The sequence below is a fragment of the Caretta caretta genome, chromosome 14 (assembly GCF_965140235.1).
Source record: "Caretta caretta isolate rCarCar2 chromosome 14, rCarCar1.hap1, whole genome shotgun sequence".
NCBI classification, from domain to species: Eukaryota; Metazoa; Chordata; order Testudines; family Cheloniidae; genus Caretta; species Caretta caretta.
The window spans coordinates 15892138-15908775 of record NC_134219.1 but is presented as its reverse complement, the minus strand read 5'-3'; the positions used below and the strand labels follow the sequence as shown (position 1 = coordinate 15908775).

Genomic DNA, 16638 nt, shown 5'->3' with positions numbered 1-16638 from the left:
CCCACTGAAGTCAATGTGAACTGTGGACTCTCAGCACCTCTTGAAAATCAGACCACTTTTATTTATTAGATGCCTAAACAGGGATTTGGGTGCCTAATTTTGGGCACCTCCATTTGAATATTGTAGACTTTTCTTTACAGGGCTTTAGCACAGTTCAGTCACATGGTTACTATACAACTTGGCTGCGTGCACATAAGCAATGCCACACTATGTCAGAGCATAGTGCCAGAACACAATGTGTTCATAGTGCAGACTGGGACTCACTCACACACACTCATCTCGAGACAGGGCCCTTTTAAGTGTCATATTTATATTCTCTCCCCCTTCCTCCCTCAGGTTGGGCTCTTTGCCCATGTTTTCTCCAAAGCAGGGTCTCCCTCGGGCCTGGTCTCTGTTGACAGGAGACTGGGGTTCTCTTGGCCTTCAGTCTTGGAGCTGCCCAGTTACTCCTTTTCTGCAGCACTTGCAATGGAGAATGAGCATGGGGCTTTTCTTTTGTTTTTAAACAACTGCTACAAGCTGCTGTACTTAGCAGGGAGATGTGGTGGAGTCACAGCCAGCTCTGAACTTTGATCCCAAAGACACGTTACATAGATTTGCAATTCCCGGTTTCTTAAGCCATGCCCATGTTAAACAAACACCAGAACTGTTTTTGAAAATGGTTTAAATCAATAGGGCTTAAACGCTGTCCATTCCACAACTAAATCATTTTAACTAAACCAAAGAGTTGTCAAGTCTAGCCTCCTTGCAGGATGGAAACATGGCTCTTTCACTCAGCTGTAAAAAAAAGCATGTGGGCACAAATGGCATTAATGACTTCTAAATCATGTCATTTTTTCAAGACCTTGTCTAAGCTGGGGATTTCAATTGTTTGTATTGTAACAGAAGTACAACGTAGACAGTGCTTTTTAGGCTTAATGCTAATTTCTTCAATGTAATGTAGACAGGGCCTAAATGTGTTCAGATTAAAGGCAGATTTTCTGGGCACCCCTGCTTTCAGTAATGTACAACCATATCTCAGGTTGCTAGAGACCAGCCCTCATGAAAAGATGTCTGCGAATATGTCTTCTTCAAACCCTAACAAAAATCTACTTATTGTGCAAGCAATAACATCAGCAACAGCAATTTACAGAACATCACTTTACAAAATAAAGACGAAGCCACCATCTCTGTCCCGGACACAGATGAGTCATCAGTTTCGGAAGGGAAAATGCAGAGAAATTAACGGTAACACCAAGGAAGGAAACTGATGGAAAAATTGGACCTGAAGGTGGAAAAGGTGGCACATGGCAGACAAGAAACAGGAGATTGTTCTAAGCTTAGGAAGCAGTATGATGAAGGCTTTAAACTGAGAATGGAAAGAGACAAAGGGAGCAGTTATGCAAGAGGAATGACAGTTGAGTTGTAGGTCAGGATGAGATTATGTGGGGCAAGTGAGAAGAAGTTATTTACCCTATGCAGTAACTGATGTTCTTTGAGATGCTTGTCCTTGTGGATGCTCCACATCAAGATATGTGCGTACCTGCAAACTCTTGATGGGAATTTTTGGTTGGCAGTATCTGCAGGTCCATGCCTGCACCCTAGATATCCTTGTGCTCCAGTATGAGGATATAAAGGGGACGGACTCGCCATCACTCCAGTTCCTTCTCAGCCATGAATGCCCAGCGAAAGGACTCTGAGGCAGAGGGGAAAGATGGCGGATACTGGAGCACCCACAGGGATACACTTCTCGAAGAACTCCAGTTACCATACAAGGCAAGTAACCTCTCCTTCTTCTTTGAGTAGTGTCCCTATGGGTACTTCATGGCAGGAAATTCCCGAAAAATACCTCAGTCAGAGAGGAGGGTGCTGAAGAGGTGGATTCAGTTTGTAGAAAGCATTACTGAAAGCCGCATCGGTTCTGGAAGCAGGCATGAGAGAGTAATGCTGGGAAAACATGTGCACTGAAGACCAGGTGGCTGCCCTGCAGATGTCTGAGATAGGTATGTTTTTCAGTAGGGCTACAGAGGTAGATTGACCGCACATACACCTTTTGTGGATCCTTACACCAAATTTAGAGAATTGAGGACCCACCAAGGTACAGACCCACGCTTGGATAGACTGCTTGTTGGGGCTGTAGATGGTTCTCCTCCAGGCTTGAAGACACTGAAAGTGTGGTCTTGCTAAGGGTGTCACAAATGTACAGGCTTTCATATGGGCCAGAAGTTGCAGGCAATCCCTTGCTGTGGTTTGCAGGCTCTGTTGTATTGTTGAAATGAGGCTGGACATTGTGGCAAATTTGTTCTTAGGTAAGTATACTCTGGCAGTGGAGGAGTCCAGAGTGGCCCCAATGAAGTCCATTGAGTGGGTGCGAGGACAGACTTTTCCGCACTGAGGCGGAGGTCCAGTGAATGGAACAGAGATTGCTGTCTGTATCTCAAGAAATGAGAGACCTTTCAGGAGCCAATCATCCATGTAGGAAAGATCATTATTTCCATCTGGTGAAGATGGGCTGTGATGGCTGAGAGGACTTTGGTAAAGATTCCTGGGGCAGTGGAGAGGCCAAAGGGTAGGATGCAATACTGGTAGTGGTCCTTGTGCACTAGGAAACGTAGGATAAGTCTGTGTGAGGGGTGCATGGCTATATTAACATAAATGTTCTAAAGGTAGAGGGAACAAACCAATCTCCTAGATCCAGGGAGCGAATTATCACTCATAGGGTTACCATTCTGAAACACTGAGAGCAGATGAAGATGTTTGAAGTCCTGAGGTCAAGAATTAGTCTCCATCCCCTGTTTTTCCTCAGGACCAGGAAGTTCTAGGAATAAAACCCTTTCCAGATAAAGTCTGGTAGAACAGGTTTGATCTTATGTTAGGAGGCCTCATGAGACCACCATGAGAAGGGTCCCTGAAGATGGATGGGACAGGGGAGTTGGGGGGCTGGAAGAAACTGAACTGGGTGGAACAGGCAGTAGAAATCACCTCCAGGATCCATCTGTGTGAGATGATGAGCTCCCAGAAAGGTAGAAAATGGGAGAGACAATCCCCATAGCAGTGGAGGGAGGGAAAGGGTCAAAATTGTTGTTCTGAGGATGTTGCCGACTGCGACATCACTGTAGGGGATGGCCCTTTCTTAGTGAACCTGGACTTCTTCCTGGGGGGCTGAAGGGGGAGGTGTTTCAGACAGTCTTGGGGGCTGGTAGTGGATGGGATGAGAGTGATGAGCCATTTGTGATCTACTGTATTTTCTTTCTGCTGCAGGCATTTAGATGCCCAGAGATCAGTGTCACCAAGGGGTCTTTAAGAGAATGGAGCAACCTGTCCATGGCATTGCTGAACAACTTGGGCCCCTCAATGGGAAGGCTCTTGACAGTCTTTTGTTTCTCCTGGGGGAAGCTGGAGGAATTCAGCCAAGAAGTGCAGTGCAAGACTACTACTGTAGCCATGGAACATGCAGCTTTATTGGTGGCATCGAGCAAGGCCTGGAGAGACACCTTAGCAACTGTTTGGCCTGTTATAAGGGCTTGAAATTGTTCCCTCTGATCCTGAAGCAGGTGTTCAATAAAAGATAAAAACTGAGTGGTTTCTAAAATCATATTTTGTCACAGGGCTCGGTTACTGGTTACTCTGAGCTGCAAAGAGGCTGAGGAGTAGCTTTTATGGTCCAGAAGGTTCAGCCATTTCAACTCCTTGTCAGATGGCTTTGAGCAGGACTGATGTTGCCTGTTTCGTTTGTTAACAGCCATGACAACCAGAGAATTGGTTGTACGTTGGGGAAAAAAAAATACCCTGAGCCTCTGGATGGGAGATAGTATTTTTTGTCAGCCCATTTACATGTAGGCAATATGGTAGCCAAATTGTACAGCCTGGGGCCAGCAAAGCATTGTTGATGGGGAAGGTGATTTTGCCCTGAGGAGATGTACCTGAAGGATGTCCAACAGGGACCGTTTGTGCTCCTGTATCTCCTCCTGATATTCATTCCATAAGGTCTTGAAATGCCTTTAAACCATTGGCATAAGATGGTGGGGGAGGCATGACAGCCTCACGTGGTGAGGAGGAGGATTTGTGGGAAGATGGTGTTTCTTCTTCCTCAGCTGGTTCTTGCTCCTCTGCAAGAGCCTCCTGTAGAGCGGGATCCAAGGGAGACGGTTATTGCTCCTGGTGTGTCCTTTTATGAGATATGACCATGTAGAACTGGTTGCCAAAAGGGGCCCCTGGGTTCCAATAAGCCCACTGTGGTGGGATGTAAGGGAAAGGGGCAGGGCCCCATAGCTTTCTTTGCCAGGGCTGCCAGCTGTATCTCCTGCCAAGAGTTTCTTCCTTAGAGTGTACCCCAAGGGAGAGACGTGGCATGGGAAGGTGGAGGAACCTTGTATAGACACGTCAGAATAGGATGAGGTGTCATTCTCAGTGACCATCAGAGGAGCAAGTGGTGCTGCTACCAGTGACTGAGTTAGTACTGGGGTCTGGAAAGGGTCCTGTAACTGCATTGGTACCAGGCGCTGATACTTGATTGGCTGATGAGATGGTACCAGAGGATGTGTCAGTACCAGCGGGAAATTACTCTCGGTACCCACAAAACATTTGTGGGAGACTGGTGACTGTGTCAGTACTAGAGGACAAGTCACTGCTGAAGATGGTGGAGTCAGAGGGTAAGTAGTCTTGTGACAAATGGGCCTACAAATTTACTCAAATTGGGAGCTCAACTGTAAAAAGTACATAAAAATTCGTAAGATGTTAAAATAACTTTTAATAACAAATGTTGATGGGAAAAGGTATGAAAGGGAGACGGAATAACTGAATTAATCTAAATAAAAAGGCCGGATTGAGATGATTCAATGACTGTGTTGAAATTGTGCTTGTAAAAACAGGAGAGGCAGAGACGGAAGATAACAAGCCAAAACTGGTACGTCTGAAATTAAGCTGAATTGGTGGACAAAATAACGAGGAGTAGGCCATTCCACCCATTACTCCCTTTTTGGGTCCTTAAAAGACAAAGAGTTTGTGGGGAAAGTATCAAAGAACAAAAAGAAGAACAGATGGAAAGAACCAACAGAGGCTCCTGGCGCGAACTTCACCACCATGGCTGCCGCTGCCACCTTTTCCTGGTGGGCCGTCACCATCCTGACGATAATTTTACATGAGTAATTATAAAAATAAAATACCAAAAAATTAAGTGAAGCTTAGCAAGCTGTGTGTCTAGCTAATGGAAAATGCGATGCTCCATCTCGAGTCACAGTTCAGCAAGAAGTGTAATGACAGTGGGTCCACCCTGCCTCATATTCTTGACCCATTTCAGAGTAACAGCCGTGTTAGCACCAGCAGGAGAGTGAATTTGTGTGGGGGGGTGGAGGGTGAGAAAACCTGGATTTGTGCTGGAAATGGCCCACCTGATGATCACTTTAGATAAGCTATTACCAGCAGGACAGTGGGGTGGGAGGAGGTATTGTTTCATATTCTCTGTGTATATATAAAGTCTGCTACAGTTTCCACGGTATGCATCTGATGAAGTGAGCTGTAGCTCACGAAAGCTCATGCTCAAATAAATTGGTTAGTCTCTAAGGTGCCACAAGTACTCCTTTTCTTTTTTCTTTTTTTTTTTTTTATTCTTGACCCAGATACCCACATGGATATCTAGAGAGCAAGTGCAGACTCATGAATGCTGCTCACAAAATTCTCCAATCAAGAGTGTACAGGCTCATGCACATTCTGATGTGTAGCACTCCTATGGACACTACTTGAAGACCAAGGAGCCTCAATTTAATGTGCAAGCCAGGGAAGAGATTCCAGAAAGGTGATATGGTTGGAGCAGTGGGAGAGGAAGAGGACTAGCAGTGGTGTTTTAGACAGACTGGAGAAGTGAAAGGTGACAATAGCAGAGATCAAGGTGCAGTGATCAAGGTGACCAAGATGTGAACAAGGATTTTAGCAGCGGAGAGCAAGAGAGGAAAAGATTAATTCTGGGATAGTCTACATCCGAAGAGAACCTGGATATGGAAGGAGGCGATATAAATGACATCAAGTTGCTATCCAATGGTAATAGAAAAGGAAAGAAGTGGAGAAGGACTTGAAGTGAAGAAGAGAAGCTAAATTTTTGACAGACTGAGTTTGCAGTGGCAGCAGGACACCAAGGAGTTGATGTGAGATTGAATGGATTGACAGAGGTTGGGAGTTGAAGAGTAGATTTGGGAATCAAACACTGTGGCAACAGTGTGTTACTTTTGTTCCACAGATGGAAGACTCAATCCAAACTAAGTCAGGCAATTGCTCTCCACCACCCAACACTCCCTTCTTACCTGGCATTTGAAGCTCTTCAGATACTCAGCCCCCACCTGATCCTCCCGCTCAAAGCCTGGTGCTTTCTTGTAGCTGCTGGCTGCTGTTACTGAGTCTGTGGGAAAACCAATGCTCTCCAAGCTGTGTTGTTTCCCAATGGCACCAGGAGGGGACCCACATATATTAGATGGACTTCCGAGGCTGCTGTTCCTACAAAGCATCTAATGGGAGAAGAAAACATAAGGGTCATAAAAAAGGAGAGTTCAAACAGTCAGCAGCAAATGATTCCTAAGGACACTGATTCTCTTACTTCCTTGTTTGTGCATTAGCTTCATTGATGGTCAGCACAAACAGACAGATTTAGACAGCCAGTAGGGAGAGCACAAAATACTGTTTGTGTGCAAATCTCACAAATATAATGTCTCTTTGTTGTAATTTCTCAGCAACAGAGAGGTGGATTTAGCACAGTGATTTGTACCTGAGGCTCTAGAGACACTTCAACCCCTCTGCAGCCTCACATGCAACTCCTGGAGTTCACAGGCCTGATCAAAGCTCTTCTCATTTTCCTTAAGCTACAGGGTGATTCAGGTTAGGATCCTGCCTGCAGTCTGAGGATGAACGGTGTTTTAACCCTGTTAGACAGTAGTAAAAACACCTGAGCCTGCCGGAGCAGCATATATGCTACAGCATCTACTAGTGGAGCTGCACCTGCTGGCCTGAAAATCCTAGTGTAGACAAGGCCAAAGTATCGACAACCAGTGTTAAAACAGGGCTCCGCAACAGGTTCTCTCCTTTAGGCCACAACTATGCATCATGCATTTAAACAGGATTACTTTTGCAACTTAGAACTATGTTTGCACATGCTTGTTGCTCCCAAAGTTTGAAATGCTGCATAGAGAGGGCTGGAGATCCAAAGAGGGAGTGCTGTGAGCGTCCTACAATCCTTTGATTTTTTACACAGGCTGTCTGCTGTTTTCCCTCCCCTGCAGTCACTACTTACTGTGGTGGAGGTGGGGCTAGTTGGCAGAGTTCCTGGTTTATTCCACACCTACAGTACAAATACAAAACAGAACATGCCATGTGAGGTTGGTTACTTCACTAAGTATTTTCCTTTGATTAATTACTCATGTAAAATTATCATCAGCAAAGCTATATTTGTTTGCAGACTACAGGTGAGTCACATCATACGCGCATTTAACTTACGCAAATTCAACTATACACGCTTGGGTGGGGGATTGATCTAAGATACGCCACTTCAGCTACGTGAATAACGGAACTGAAGTTGACGTACTTAGATCTACTCACTGCGGTGTCGTCACTACGGCGAGTTGACTGTTGCTGCTCCCCCGTTGACTCTGCCTGCACCTCTCGTGGCGGTGGAGTACAGGAGTCGAGGGGAGATCGCTTGGGGGTTGATTTATCGCATCTAGACTAGACACGATAAATCGATCCCTGCTGGATCGATTGCTGCTCGCCCCAGCGGGTAGTGTAGACAGTCTCTAAGCGCTGTTGAAACCTCCCGCCGAAGAGGGAGAGCCTTCTGATGAGAAGGAATTCAAAGCCAGCCAAGGTTGGCTTAACAGTTTTAGGACCTGCTTCAACCTCAAAAATGTGCAGACTACTGGTGAAGCTCCATCTGCCAATGAAGAGGCAGCAAAAGCCTACCCCGAACAATTAAAGAAAATCATAGAAGAAAAGGGCTATCTTCCAGAACAAGTTTTTAATGCTGACAAGACTGGGCTCATCTGGGAAAAAATGCCCAACCGCACTTACACTTTGAAATCAGAAAGACAAGCCCCTGGCTTCAAAGCAGTTAAAGACTGTGTGACTCTTGTTTTGTGGCAATTCGGCTGGGCGTTTAATAAAGCCGGGCTTGCTCTACAGGGCTGCAAATCCCTGTGCCCCAAAAGGCAAGAACAAAAATCTCCTGCCTGTGTTCTGGCAATCAAATAAAAAGGCTTGGGTGAGGGCAGCATTATTTCTGGATTGGTTCCACAAGTGTTTCATTCCGGAGCTCAAGCGGTACCTCAAAGAGAAAGGACTGGACTTTAAAGTGTTGCTGATCGTAGACAATGCTCCTGGCCACCCTACGGCACTCCGGTTTGCGATTTAAGGGATTTTCAAGGGTAATTTTGACTATACGCGATTTTCGCTTTACGCACTGACTTTAGAACCTAACCCCTGCGTAAGATGCGACTCCACTGTACATGCAGCTGCCCTGATGACTGAGGAAATGACAAAAAGACCATGTGTTTCCTTTTTTGGTATGTGTTCATGGATTAGGTAGGGTTCAGTTTTGAAGACTGAAGGGCTCCAGAAAGAGAATAGATCTCAGTGATCATCAGATGGACAGACATTTCCTTGTGGCTTGCCCAGCATTCAGATGGCACTTTCACAGAAAATAAAAGAATGTCTGTACTTTATTCCACAATGGTATTTACTAAGAGAAAATAAATTAGTTCAACTCATCTAAACCACTTTAGAATTTGCAATCATGATTTAAGACCATGCCATTCTAGCTCTTCAAAATCTTCATCAACAGTTTGGGAACGCTGCAAGCTCCAAAGTGGCTCAATGCAAATAGGCAAAGATAAAAAAACGAGAAAAAAATCAGAAAGAAAAGAAGATGCCTTGCACCCCATTCACTCCCGTGTCTGTATGTTGTCTACTTTGATTGTAAGCTTTTCTTGACAGGTACTTTTCGTCCTGTATGTACAGCTAATGTACTTAGCACACTTTGGGGCACTATATAAACCAGTAAATGTAGCAGGGCTTGGACACCCCTTGGTAAATCACAGATATTCCATAATGCAAGACACACTGTGGACAGGCTAAACCTCTCTGAGATTTCACGGATAAGCAAACTAAACTGCAGTTTCGTACTCTAGATTATACTGGCTCATGGCTTGTACATGGAAACAGAAGCCCTACACTTATCTCCAATCAGAAAGGAGTTAGGCTGGATGCACTGCTGCAATCCACTCTCCACTTTCCTGAAAAATACCTTAACCCAGAGCTAAAAATGAAACTTTTCAGAGAATGAAAAGCAGAGCAGTGCTATAGGCATGGAGTGGGTTTCTAGGAGGAAGGCAAACACCTGTGTCCCACCCCAAACAAGCTCTTTGCGGGAAGTACTGAGCTAGAGCCAACAATATTCAAATCCTTTGGGAAATTTTCCTCCTCTGGAAGACAGGGTCAGGGAAATGCAGGTTCACAACATGTAGACAAATGCTTCCCAGCAGGGTCACATACATTACTAAGATCCGGGGCATGTGGACTGGAAGGGCTCACTGGAACAGAATCACCAGCAGCTGATGGCATATACATCACAGGGCCTGTTTGCGTTGGGCTGGATACAGCTGAAGATGGCTGTAAATCTTCGAGTGGAGGCTCTGCGAGAAATAAAAGGGCGTGCAACATCACTCAAAGTTACATGAATGGCCAGGGATCACAAGATGCTTGGGAAGAACAGCAGCTACATACTTCTCCTGCTGCTAGCTCTCCACAGGGAATGTTTCAGGGATGCTTATTTTGAATCAGTATAGAAGCAACAAGAAATCCTATCAGGCAAAATGGGTATTTCTTATCCTCTATTATTACTCTTTCTCCAATTCTGCAAGCTGCTGGCCTCTAGCTCAGTAATACCTCTTCCTCCAATAGTATTTTTACTAAGTGAATTACATGCTACACATTCAGGATGTCCTGAACTAACTAGGGGTTTGGGTCATGCTACGCACACAGGTGATTGATTTGTTAAGATTAGCTAAGGGAGATAGATACGTTTCCGTAAGTCCTCAACACCCACCATTACAGAAAATGGTAATGTGTGTACAAGGCTATGGAATTGCCCCCTTCCCTTTAAACATCATAAATACCCAGGAAAACAGTTCAGGGTTTCGCTGCACTGATTTAAAACATTATACAGCCCTCAGCAACAAATGGCTATCACTCGTGAAATTCATCAGGATGATTTCCAAGAGATTTAGATGTTCTTGGACATGATCTTATTTTCCTTTTTATAGGGGCTTCCATCTGTGGATCTCAAAGCACTTCACATATAGTAATGAATTAAGCCTCATTACACTTCCGTCAAGACAGAAATTATTATTTTCACTTTTAGATGGGCAAATCAGGGCACAAAGAGATTTGCACAAGGTCATGCAGTGAATCAGTCTCAGAGCAAGGATTAGAGCCCAATTCTAGTGGCTCACAACAAGTCTGCTCCGACTACCAAAAATTCCGCATTGCAACTTGAGTGCAGAATCGAATAGGAACAATGGGATGTGAAAGAGCTAACCCTCATTTATAAATGCAAGTATCGACAGTAATAACCAAATTTATCAACCAGAATTATGACAAAGAAACTGAAAGGGAACGGAATTCAAGTTTTCTATCTGTTATGTATGAAAGCACCTTCCAGTATGGAATTCCAAATTCATACAGACATTTGTAACTAGCAATTCTAGTCATTTGGCTCTACTCTATTACATCCAGAGAAATATGAAGAACAAGCCAACAACAGACTCTCTGCTCTCTTTTAAAGGGGCATTGTCAGGAAGTACAGAGGTTTTCTAGAAAACAGTTTACAAAATTTACTAGTGCAGTTTTTAAAAAATATTAATAAAAACAGCTCCTATCTGGATTTAAACACTCTTGTGAAGCATTTGTGATTCAAATGTTGGAGCATCATTTAATACTGTATAAGAGAATTAGCAAGAGAATCTGCCTAATAACGTTCCTTAGTATTTATATAGCACTTTTAATCTTCAAAGCATATTACGAACCATTAATTAATCCTCAAACTAAAATACTGTTATTACTTTATACATAGAGAAACATGCAGAGAAAGTTGAAGTGTGCAGGAGGTCACTCTAGATCAGGGGTTCCCAAACTTGGTTTGCGGCTTGTTCAGGGTAAGCCCCTGGAGGGCCACAAGACACTTTGTTTACCTGAGTGTCCGCAGGTATGGCCACTCGCAGCTCCCAATGGCCCCAGTTTGCCGTTCCCAGCCAATGGGAGCTGCAGGAAGCGGTGGCCTGGCTGGAAACAGCGAACCGCGGCCACTGGGAGCTGCGAGCTGCCATACCTGCGGACACTCAGGTAAATAAAGTGTCTCGTGGCCCACCAGAGGCTTACCCTGAACAAGCCGTAAACCAAGTTTGGGAACCCCTGCTCTAGATGATCATGATGGTCCCTTTTGGCTTTAAAGTCTATGACTTGTCCAAAACTGCAGAGGGAGTCAGTGTTTGGAGTTGGGATTAGAACTCAGGTGATCCTGGCTACCAATTATAGGGGGCAAAACTAGACTAGAAACAAATCTATTTTTACTGTCTAATCTCAGTTAAGATATAAAATGTAAATTAAAAACACAAATGGTAAAAATAAATTTGATTTTTAAATGTTAATAATCTCATGTTAGAAATTACATTCTAAGATTTTTAAGAACTCATATGCTTTGAACTTGACTGTGTCCCAGTTTAACCATATGAAGAAGAAAGGCAGTGTTCTCTCTATACTATAGTCCTTATAATTCTGAGGGTATGGAGAGCTGACCTAGTGAGATACAAGAGTGGGAAAGATGCTTCAAAAGTGAAGGCAATGAGTAACCATGGTTGTAGCCCTACAAAATATCTACTGCCTTCAGCTGTGCTCACACCTCCTATTGGCATCATGACTTTAAATGAGCTACCAAAGAAAGCTCTCCCCTTTGTGGTCCTATCTACTCTGGCCTGGAGAACCAAACTAAAGTTATTTATGGCTAAAGCATCACTGAAAGATAAGAGAAGAAGCTAACATACGTTCTACATGTGCAAAGGCACAGAAGGGTCCCCGAGGACAGCTGCCAGACTGCTGCATGTCGTTGCACTTGGTGGATTTGTAGATCTGAGAAGAAAAAACAAAACAAAACACAACACACAGAGACATAGTAAGAAAAGACTGAGCATAGCGACTCAGGCAGAGAAATGCCTAAAACAGATTCAATAGTGAGACAGAAACATAGACTACCATCACAGACACAAACAAAGATCTCAGAGCATCCATTTCAACACTTTGCTTTAAAGAAAGAAAAGCCACTGGAGTTCTGGTAAAGTCAACAATTGTCCCATGACAGCAACGGTCACCTAAGGGTTAACATTTACCATCAGTCCCCAATGACTTCAGTTGGAGCTCTGGGTGTGGAACAATAGTAAATTATAGTGTTAGGGGAATAACCGATAAATGACAGGCTAGAAAACTGATCCCCTGTTTTCTAAGAAAATGATCAATAACTGACAATCATTATCAGAAATGGGTCCTTCCTTCCTCTGATGGGGAAAATGACATTGCTAGTGTAGGCCAGACAAAACCACTTTCAACACCATAAAGTGAAGTGTGACTGTGACATGCTTTCTGTAATTCTTCTGGAAAAGCTTTGGGCCAGTCTGCACTAACAGTTAAGCCGTTTTCAGAATTGGTTCATGGGGACCTGTTACTGACAACAACTATCAATTACAAATCACTTTCGTAGTAGTTCGCCTGTGAACCCATTCAACACATCTACAATACACAGAGATACACTGTGGACTTACCCTCTCTTTCTCTCTCACACACACTCTTTTCCCCTCCTTAGGATCATAGAATATCAGGGTTTGAAGGGACCTCAGGAGGTCATCTAGTCCAACCCCCTGCTCAAAGCAGGACCAATCCCCAATTTTTGCCCCAGATCCCTAAATGGCCCCCCTCAAGGATTGAACTCACAATCCTGGGTTTAGCAGGCCAATGCTCAAACCACTGAGCTCTCCCTCCCCCCTAACTTTACCTTCTTTACCTTCCCCCCAAATTGTCTTTTTTTTGACTAAAAGGGACCCTTGTCAAGTAGCTGTGGTCCAAGCTCACCTCAAATGCGCTGCTTCTGCACCCAAGGACCATGTTGCAAGCAGCTCTCCATTCCCCGCCTGCTTGCTGGGCCCTTGCTGCCCATCAACACCTGTAACCCTGGAATTCTCCCTCTCAAATAGCAAGATGTCAAATGGGAAGGTCAGGTTACCATACCTCTGGGTGAAACTGCTGCTCTGTGCGAGTGTGGCAGTACTGGCATGTGTCCCCATTCTCACACTTACTGGGGTCTCCCCACTCATCTCCATGTTTCACACTGGGGCATGGTGAAGATCTGTATAAAGAAGGGGTAGTGGAATGCATCAAACACAAACATGTATTGGTCATTCTCAGCCCTACCTCCTGGCACCCCAACATCCCAAACTGGGAGCCAGGCTCCACTGCTCCCTTCCATTGTACACACGCTGCTCTCCCAGCTTCTTCTCCTGCACTCACTTCTTGGTGTCTATGCAGCTTCCTCCCTGCTACCTCTGCAGCTTCTATGGCTTGTAAAGATTGCCCAGTTAAAGAGATTTTTTTTTTCACCATCTCAGACTAAATGCTGACTTGAACCAAAACAGTTTAACTGTATTTGTAGGTGATATGATAGTGTCAAAGATGCTGGATCTGTTTTCTGTTTCAGAACTGGGTCTTCATATAATGTTAATAAGTTAATTGGCTAATCCCAGAACATATAGCACTGTAGGCTAGTCAGTTTCCAGGGTTACATTGTGGCCCTGTAGAAGACTGGCTGTGTGGGGTCACTAGCGAAAAGGCAGGCCTGTTTCCTTTCTCTCTGCTGGGAACTTTTTCTGTTTCCCCAGTCTGCACTCTTGATGTGCCCCACTCCCCCTGTTCTATATGGTCTTACCCATTCCCTCAGTAAACTGCAGGGGAGGCCCATCACAGCAGCAGCAGGGACTGAGCAGACAGCCACATCAGTTGTTGGGGGAGGATGGCTGGCAGCACAGAAGTGGGAGGAATACTGATGCTCTCCATGCACTGGTAGGGGACCCTCAACTCTTCCAATACTTGCTAATAAGGCACAAAGATGGGACAGAAAGATGGGAGGGGGCACCTGTTGAAGATAGGAGGAAGAGTCCCTGGATGGCACCCGAGGACTCTCATGGCGTGTATGTTTGTCCTCGAGGTGATGGGTTAACACTCCTTTGATTTTATGGGGTTTTATAATTGATTGGAAAAATCTGTGACAAAAACGTGGGGAGGAAAATGAGACTGTTCATGATTTGCCTGCCATGGTTTTCAGCCAGTTTTGATATTTTTAAGGGGGACTGAAGAAAAGCCCCCAAAGCCATAATAAAAGTTCTTTTGTGCTCTTGGAAATCAGAGCCACTAAGCTGGACAAACTGTATTCACGAAGACACATCAATGATAACGAGTCAGGAGACAGGAAAACAACGTGAACACCTGTAACCTAAGTTGCAGGACTCTTTAACAATCAAATGAGGAGTGCAAAGCAGGCAGCACTGGTGATCTCCCCAAACCCCTTTCAATCTCAATCATCAGACACATGAGATGGCCTGATAATTCTGAAACATTTACCTGCTCTCAGTTAAGCCCATAAAAACATGACCTACATGCAGCGTGTGGTTTTGTTTACAAATGGGACTAAATTGCCCTTTTAGTTTTTTTTCACCCTGCATCACTTTTTTGAAATGAGTTTTTTGTTTAATTCATTATGGTTATCATTGAGAAGCCAGATGCAGGTTCTGTCCACAATGAGTAGATCAGAGCTGTAACATGATTTGGTGAACACAGTTATTTGTTTATTATAGGCATTCATTATTGATCCTAATTATAAGGCAAATCCCCAGGCCTGGGGACTAGCATGTTAACCCAGCCCTTCAGCACAGCAGAACTGTCAGAACAGGGTTTAAGGAAGGGCTAACAGTATAAAATGAAGCAAATCCAAAGTCCTTGGTTGGGGACCTCCGCCAACCCTGAACTCCTAAGCTGGAAAACGAAAGGCCCAGGATGAGGGTACCTGTATTTGTGTTTTCTTGGACTCCTTCTTCTATCTTTGCTGTTGTGGTAGTAGGGACAGGCGTAACCCTGGCGACAGAGACGGGGGGGTTTCTTGCATTGCTCTGTCTTGTAGTTTCCCAACACATACGTTGTGTCTGTGAAGGAAGGTCCCACAGGTTACTTGGAGATGGCAGGTGCTTTGCTTACTATGAAAAAGCCCTTGATGGGAGCGGGCACTACAAGCACACTGGATTGCCCCCCTTGCAAGACCCTAAGGGACTCACCTTGCCACCTTGGCTCCTCACTGAGTATTTTCTCTATCATAGCATGGCTAGCAGCGACTGCAGATTGACCCTCTATGCCACCCTCTGATGTGGTCTGACCGTTCTGCAAAGCCTCCATAGCCTGAAGCTCCCTTCGGGAATAGAGTTAAATGAACAATAGGCAGACAGAGCAGATGAAGAGACAGATACACGTGTCTACAATTTTGTCAGACAGCAATTGCTACAGCACTTCGAAGTAGTTGTATGTTCATGATGTCTACTGGCTTTTGCCATAACATACATAGAAACAAGTGATTAAACACTGGCAGTTCATTCCCTGGGAATTTCAGCCTCATAAGTTTGAACCCCCTTCAGGGTTCTCAAGCAGGGTGCGACTAGCCTCGTGCTTCCCCCTTTTTGGGGAACCTCTTTGAAGAGGTTTTTGTGTTTTCCCTTGCTAGGGAGGGAAATATTGCCATCACTCTGATACTTAGCAGTATTTTGTTACATTTGTGTATATTCTTTGATCAGCTGACCTTCCATTCAGGTCCAGTGATCACCCCTCCATGCACAGCCCCAATGTGAAACTCCATCCTCTGCTACCTGATGTCGTAAACAGGAGAGCGTAGGTCATGAGGCCCATGAGCAAAGGCGCAGTGGAGGCCGTTCTTTGTGCAATTTCCTTTGGAGTCAGTCTCATGGATGCAGATTCCAGTTTTGTAGTAGCGCAGATGATATCTCCTCTCTGTGTCACCAGTAGTTCTATGCAAGAATGGACACCTGAGGCATAGGGGAAGAGAGCCAAATTCTGGTCACACTCTTGTTGCCAGGGTGGACTCACCAGTATGAAAGGACATGCTGATGATGAAGACTGCTGTTGTTGTCAATTTTACTAACCCTGCCCCTCTCTTTTATCATGCCTTGCAGCATTCTTTAAATCCTAAATCTGCCACTGCATACTAGAAAACAGCTTCTCTCACAGACAAACAACTGGATCCTTAAGCCTTCAGAGGCTCATTATTCTATAGACCAATGAGCGTCAGGGATCCAGAAAAGAGCAAGAACACTCTCAAGGCTTTACTGGTATATTAGCGATGAATGGGGGAAATCACATGGCACACACATTTCCTCTGCAGCTCTCCTTTCATTTAGGTTCCTAGCTGTTACTGTTTCCTGCCAATATACTACTACAGGGCCCGTGGGCTGGGCCAGTCCATCAAGAGCTAGACACACCCCTCACTGGAGAGCATGGGGCAAGGGAGGAAATACAGAACACTAT

At 44.7% G+C, this 16638-nt stretch overlaps 1 protein-coding gene across 6 annotated transcripts in view; it reads right to left on the bottom strand.

The window, feature by feature from the left end:
- The window catches only part of UNK (unk zinc finger), a 67488-nt gene that overhangs the window by 18934 nt on the left and 31916 nt on the right, over positions 1-16638 (bottom strand). For all 6 annotated transcript variants that reach the window (XM_048818170.2, XM_075119277.1, XM_075119278.1 and 3 more), the window contains 8 exons: positions 15963-16139; positions 15381-15511; positions 15116-15251; positions 13288-13405; positions 12054-12138; positions 9508-9647; positions 7256-7303; positions 6276-6476 (listed from right to left, as the gene is read on the bottom strand). In XM_048818170.2, the coding sequence (XP_048674127.2) occupies positions 6276-6476; positions 7256-7303; positions 9508-9647; positions 12054-12138; positions 13288-13405; positions 15116-15251; positions 15381-15511; positions 15963-16139 (1036 nt within the window). The remainder of the gene's footprint in view (positions 1-6275; positions 6477-7255; positions 7304-9507; positions 9648-12053; positions 12139-13287; positions 13406-15115; positions 15252-15380; positions 15512-15962; positions 16140-16638) is intronic.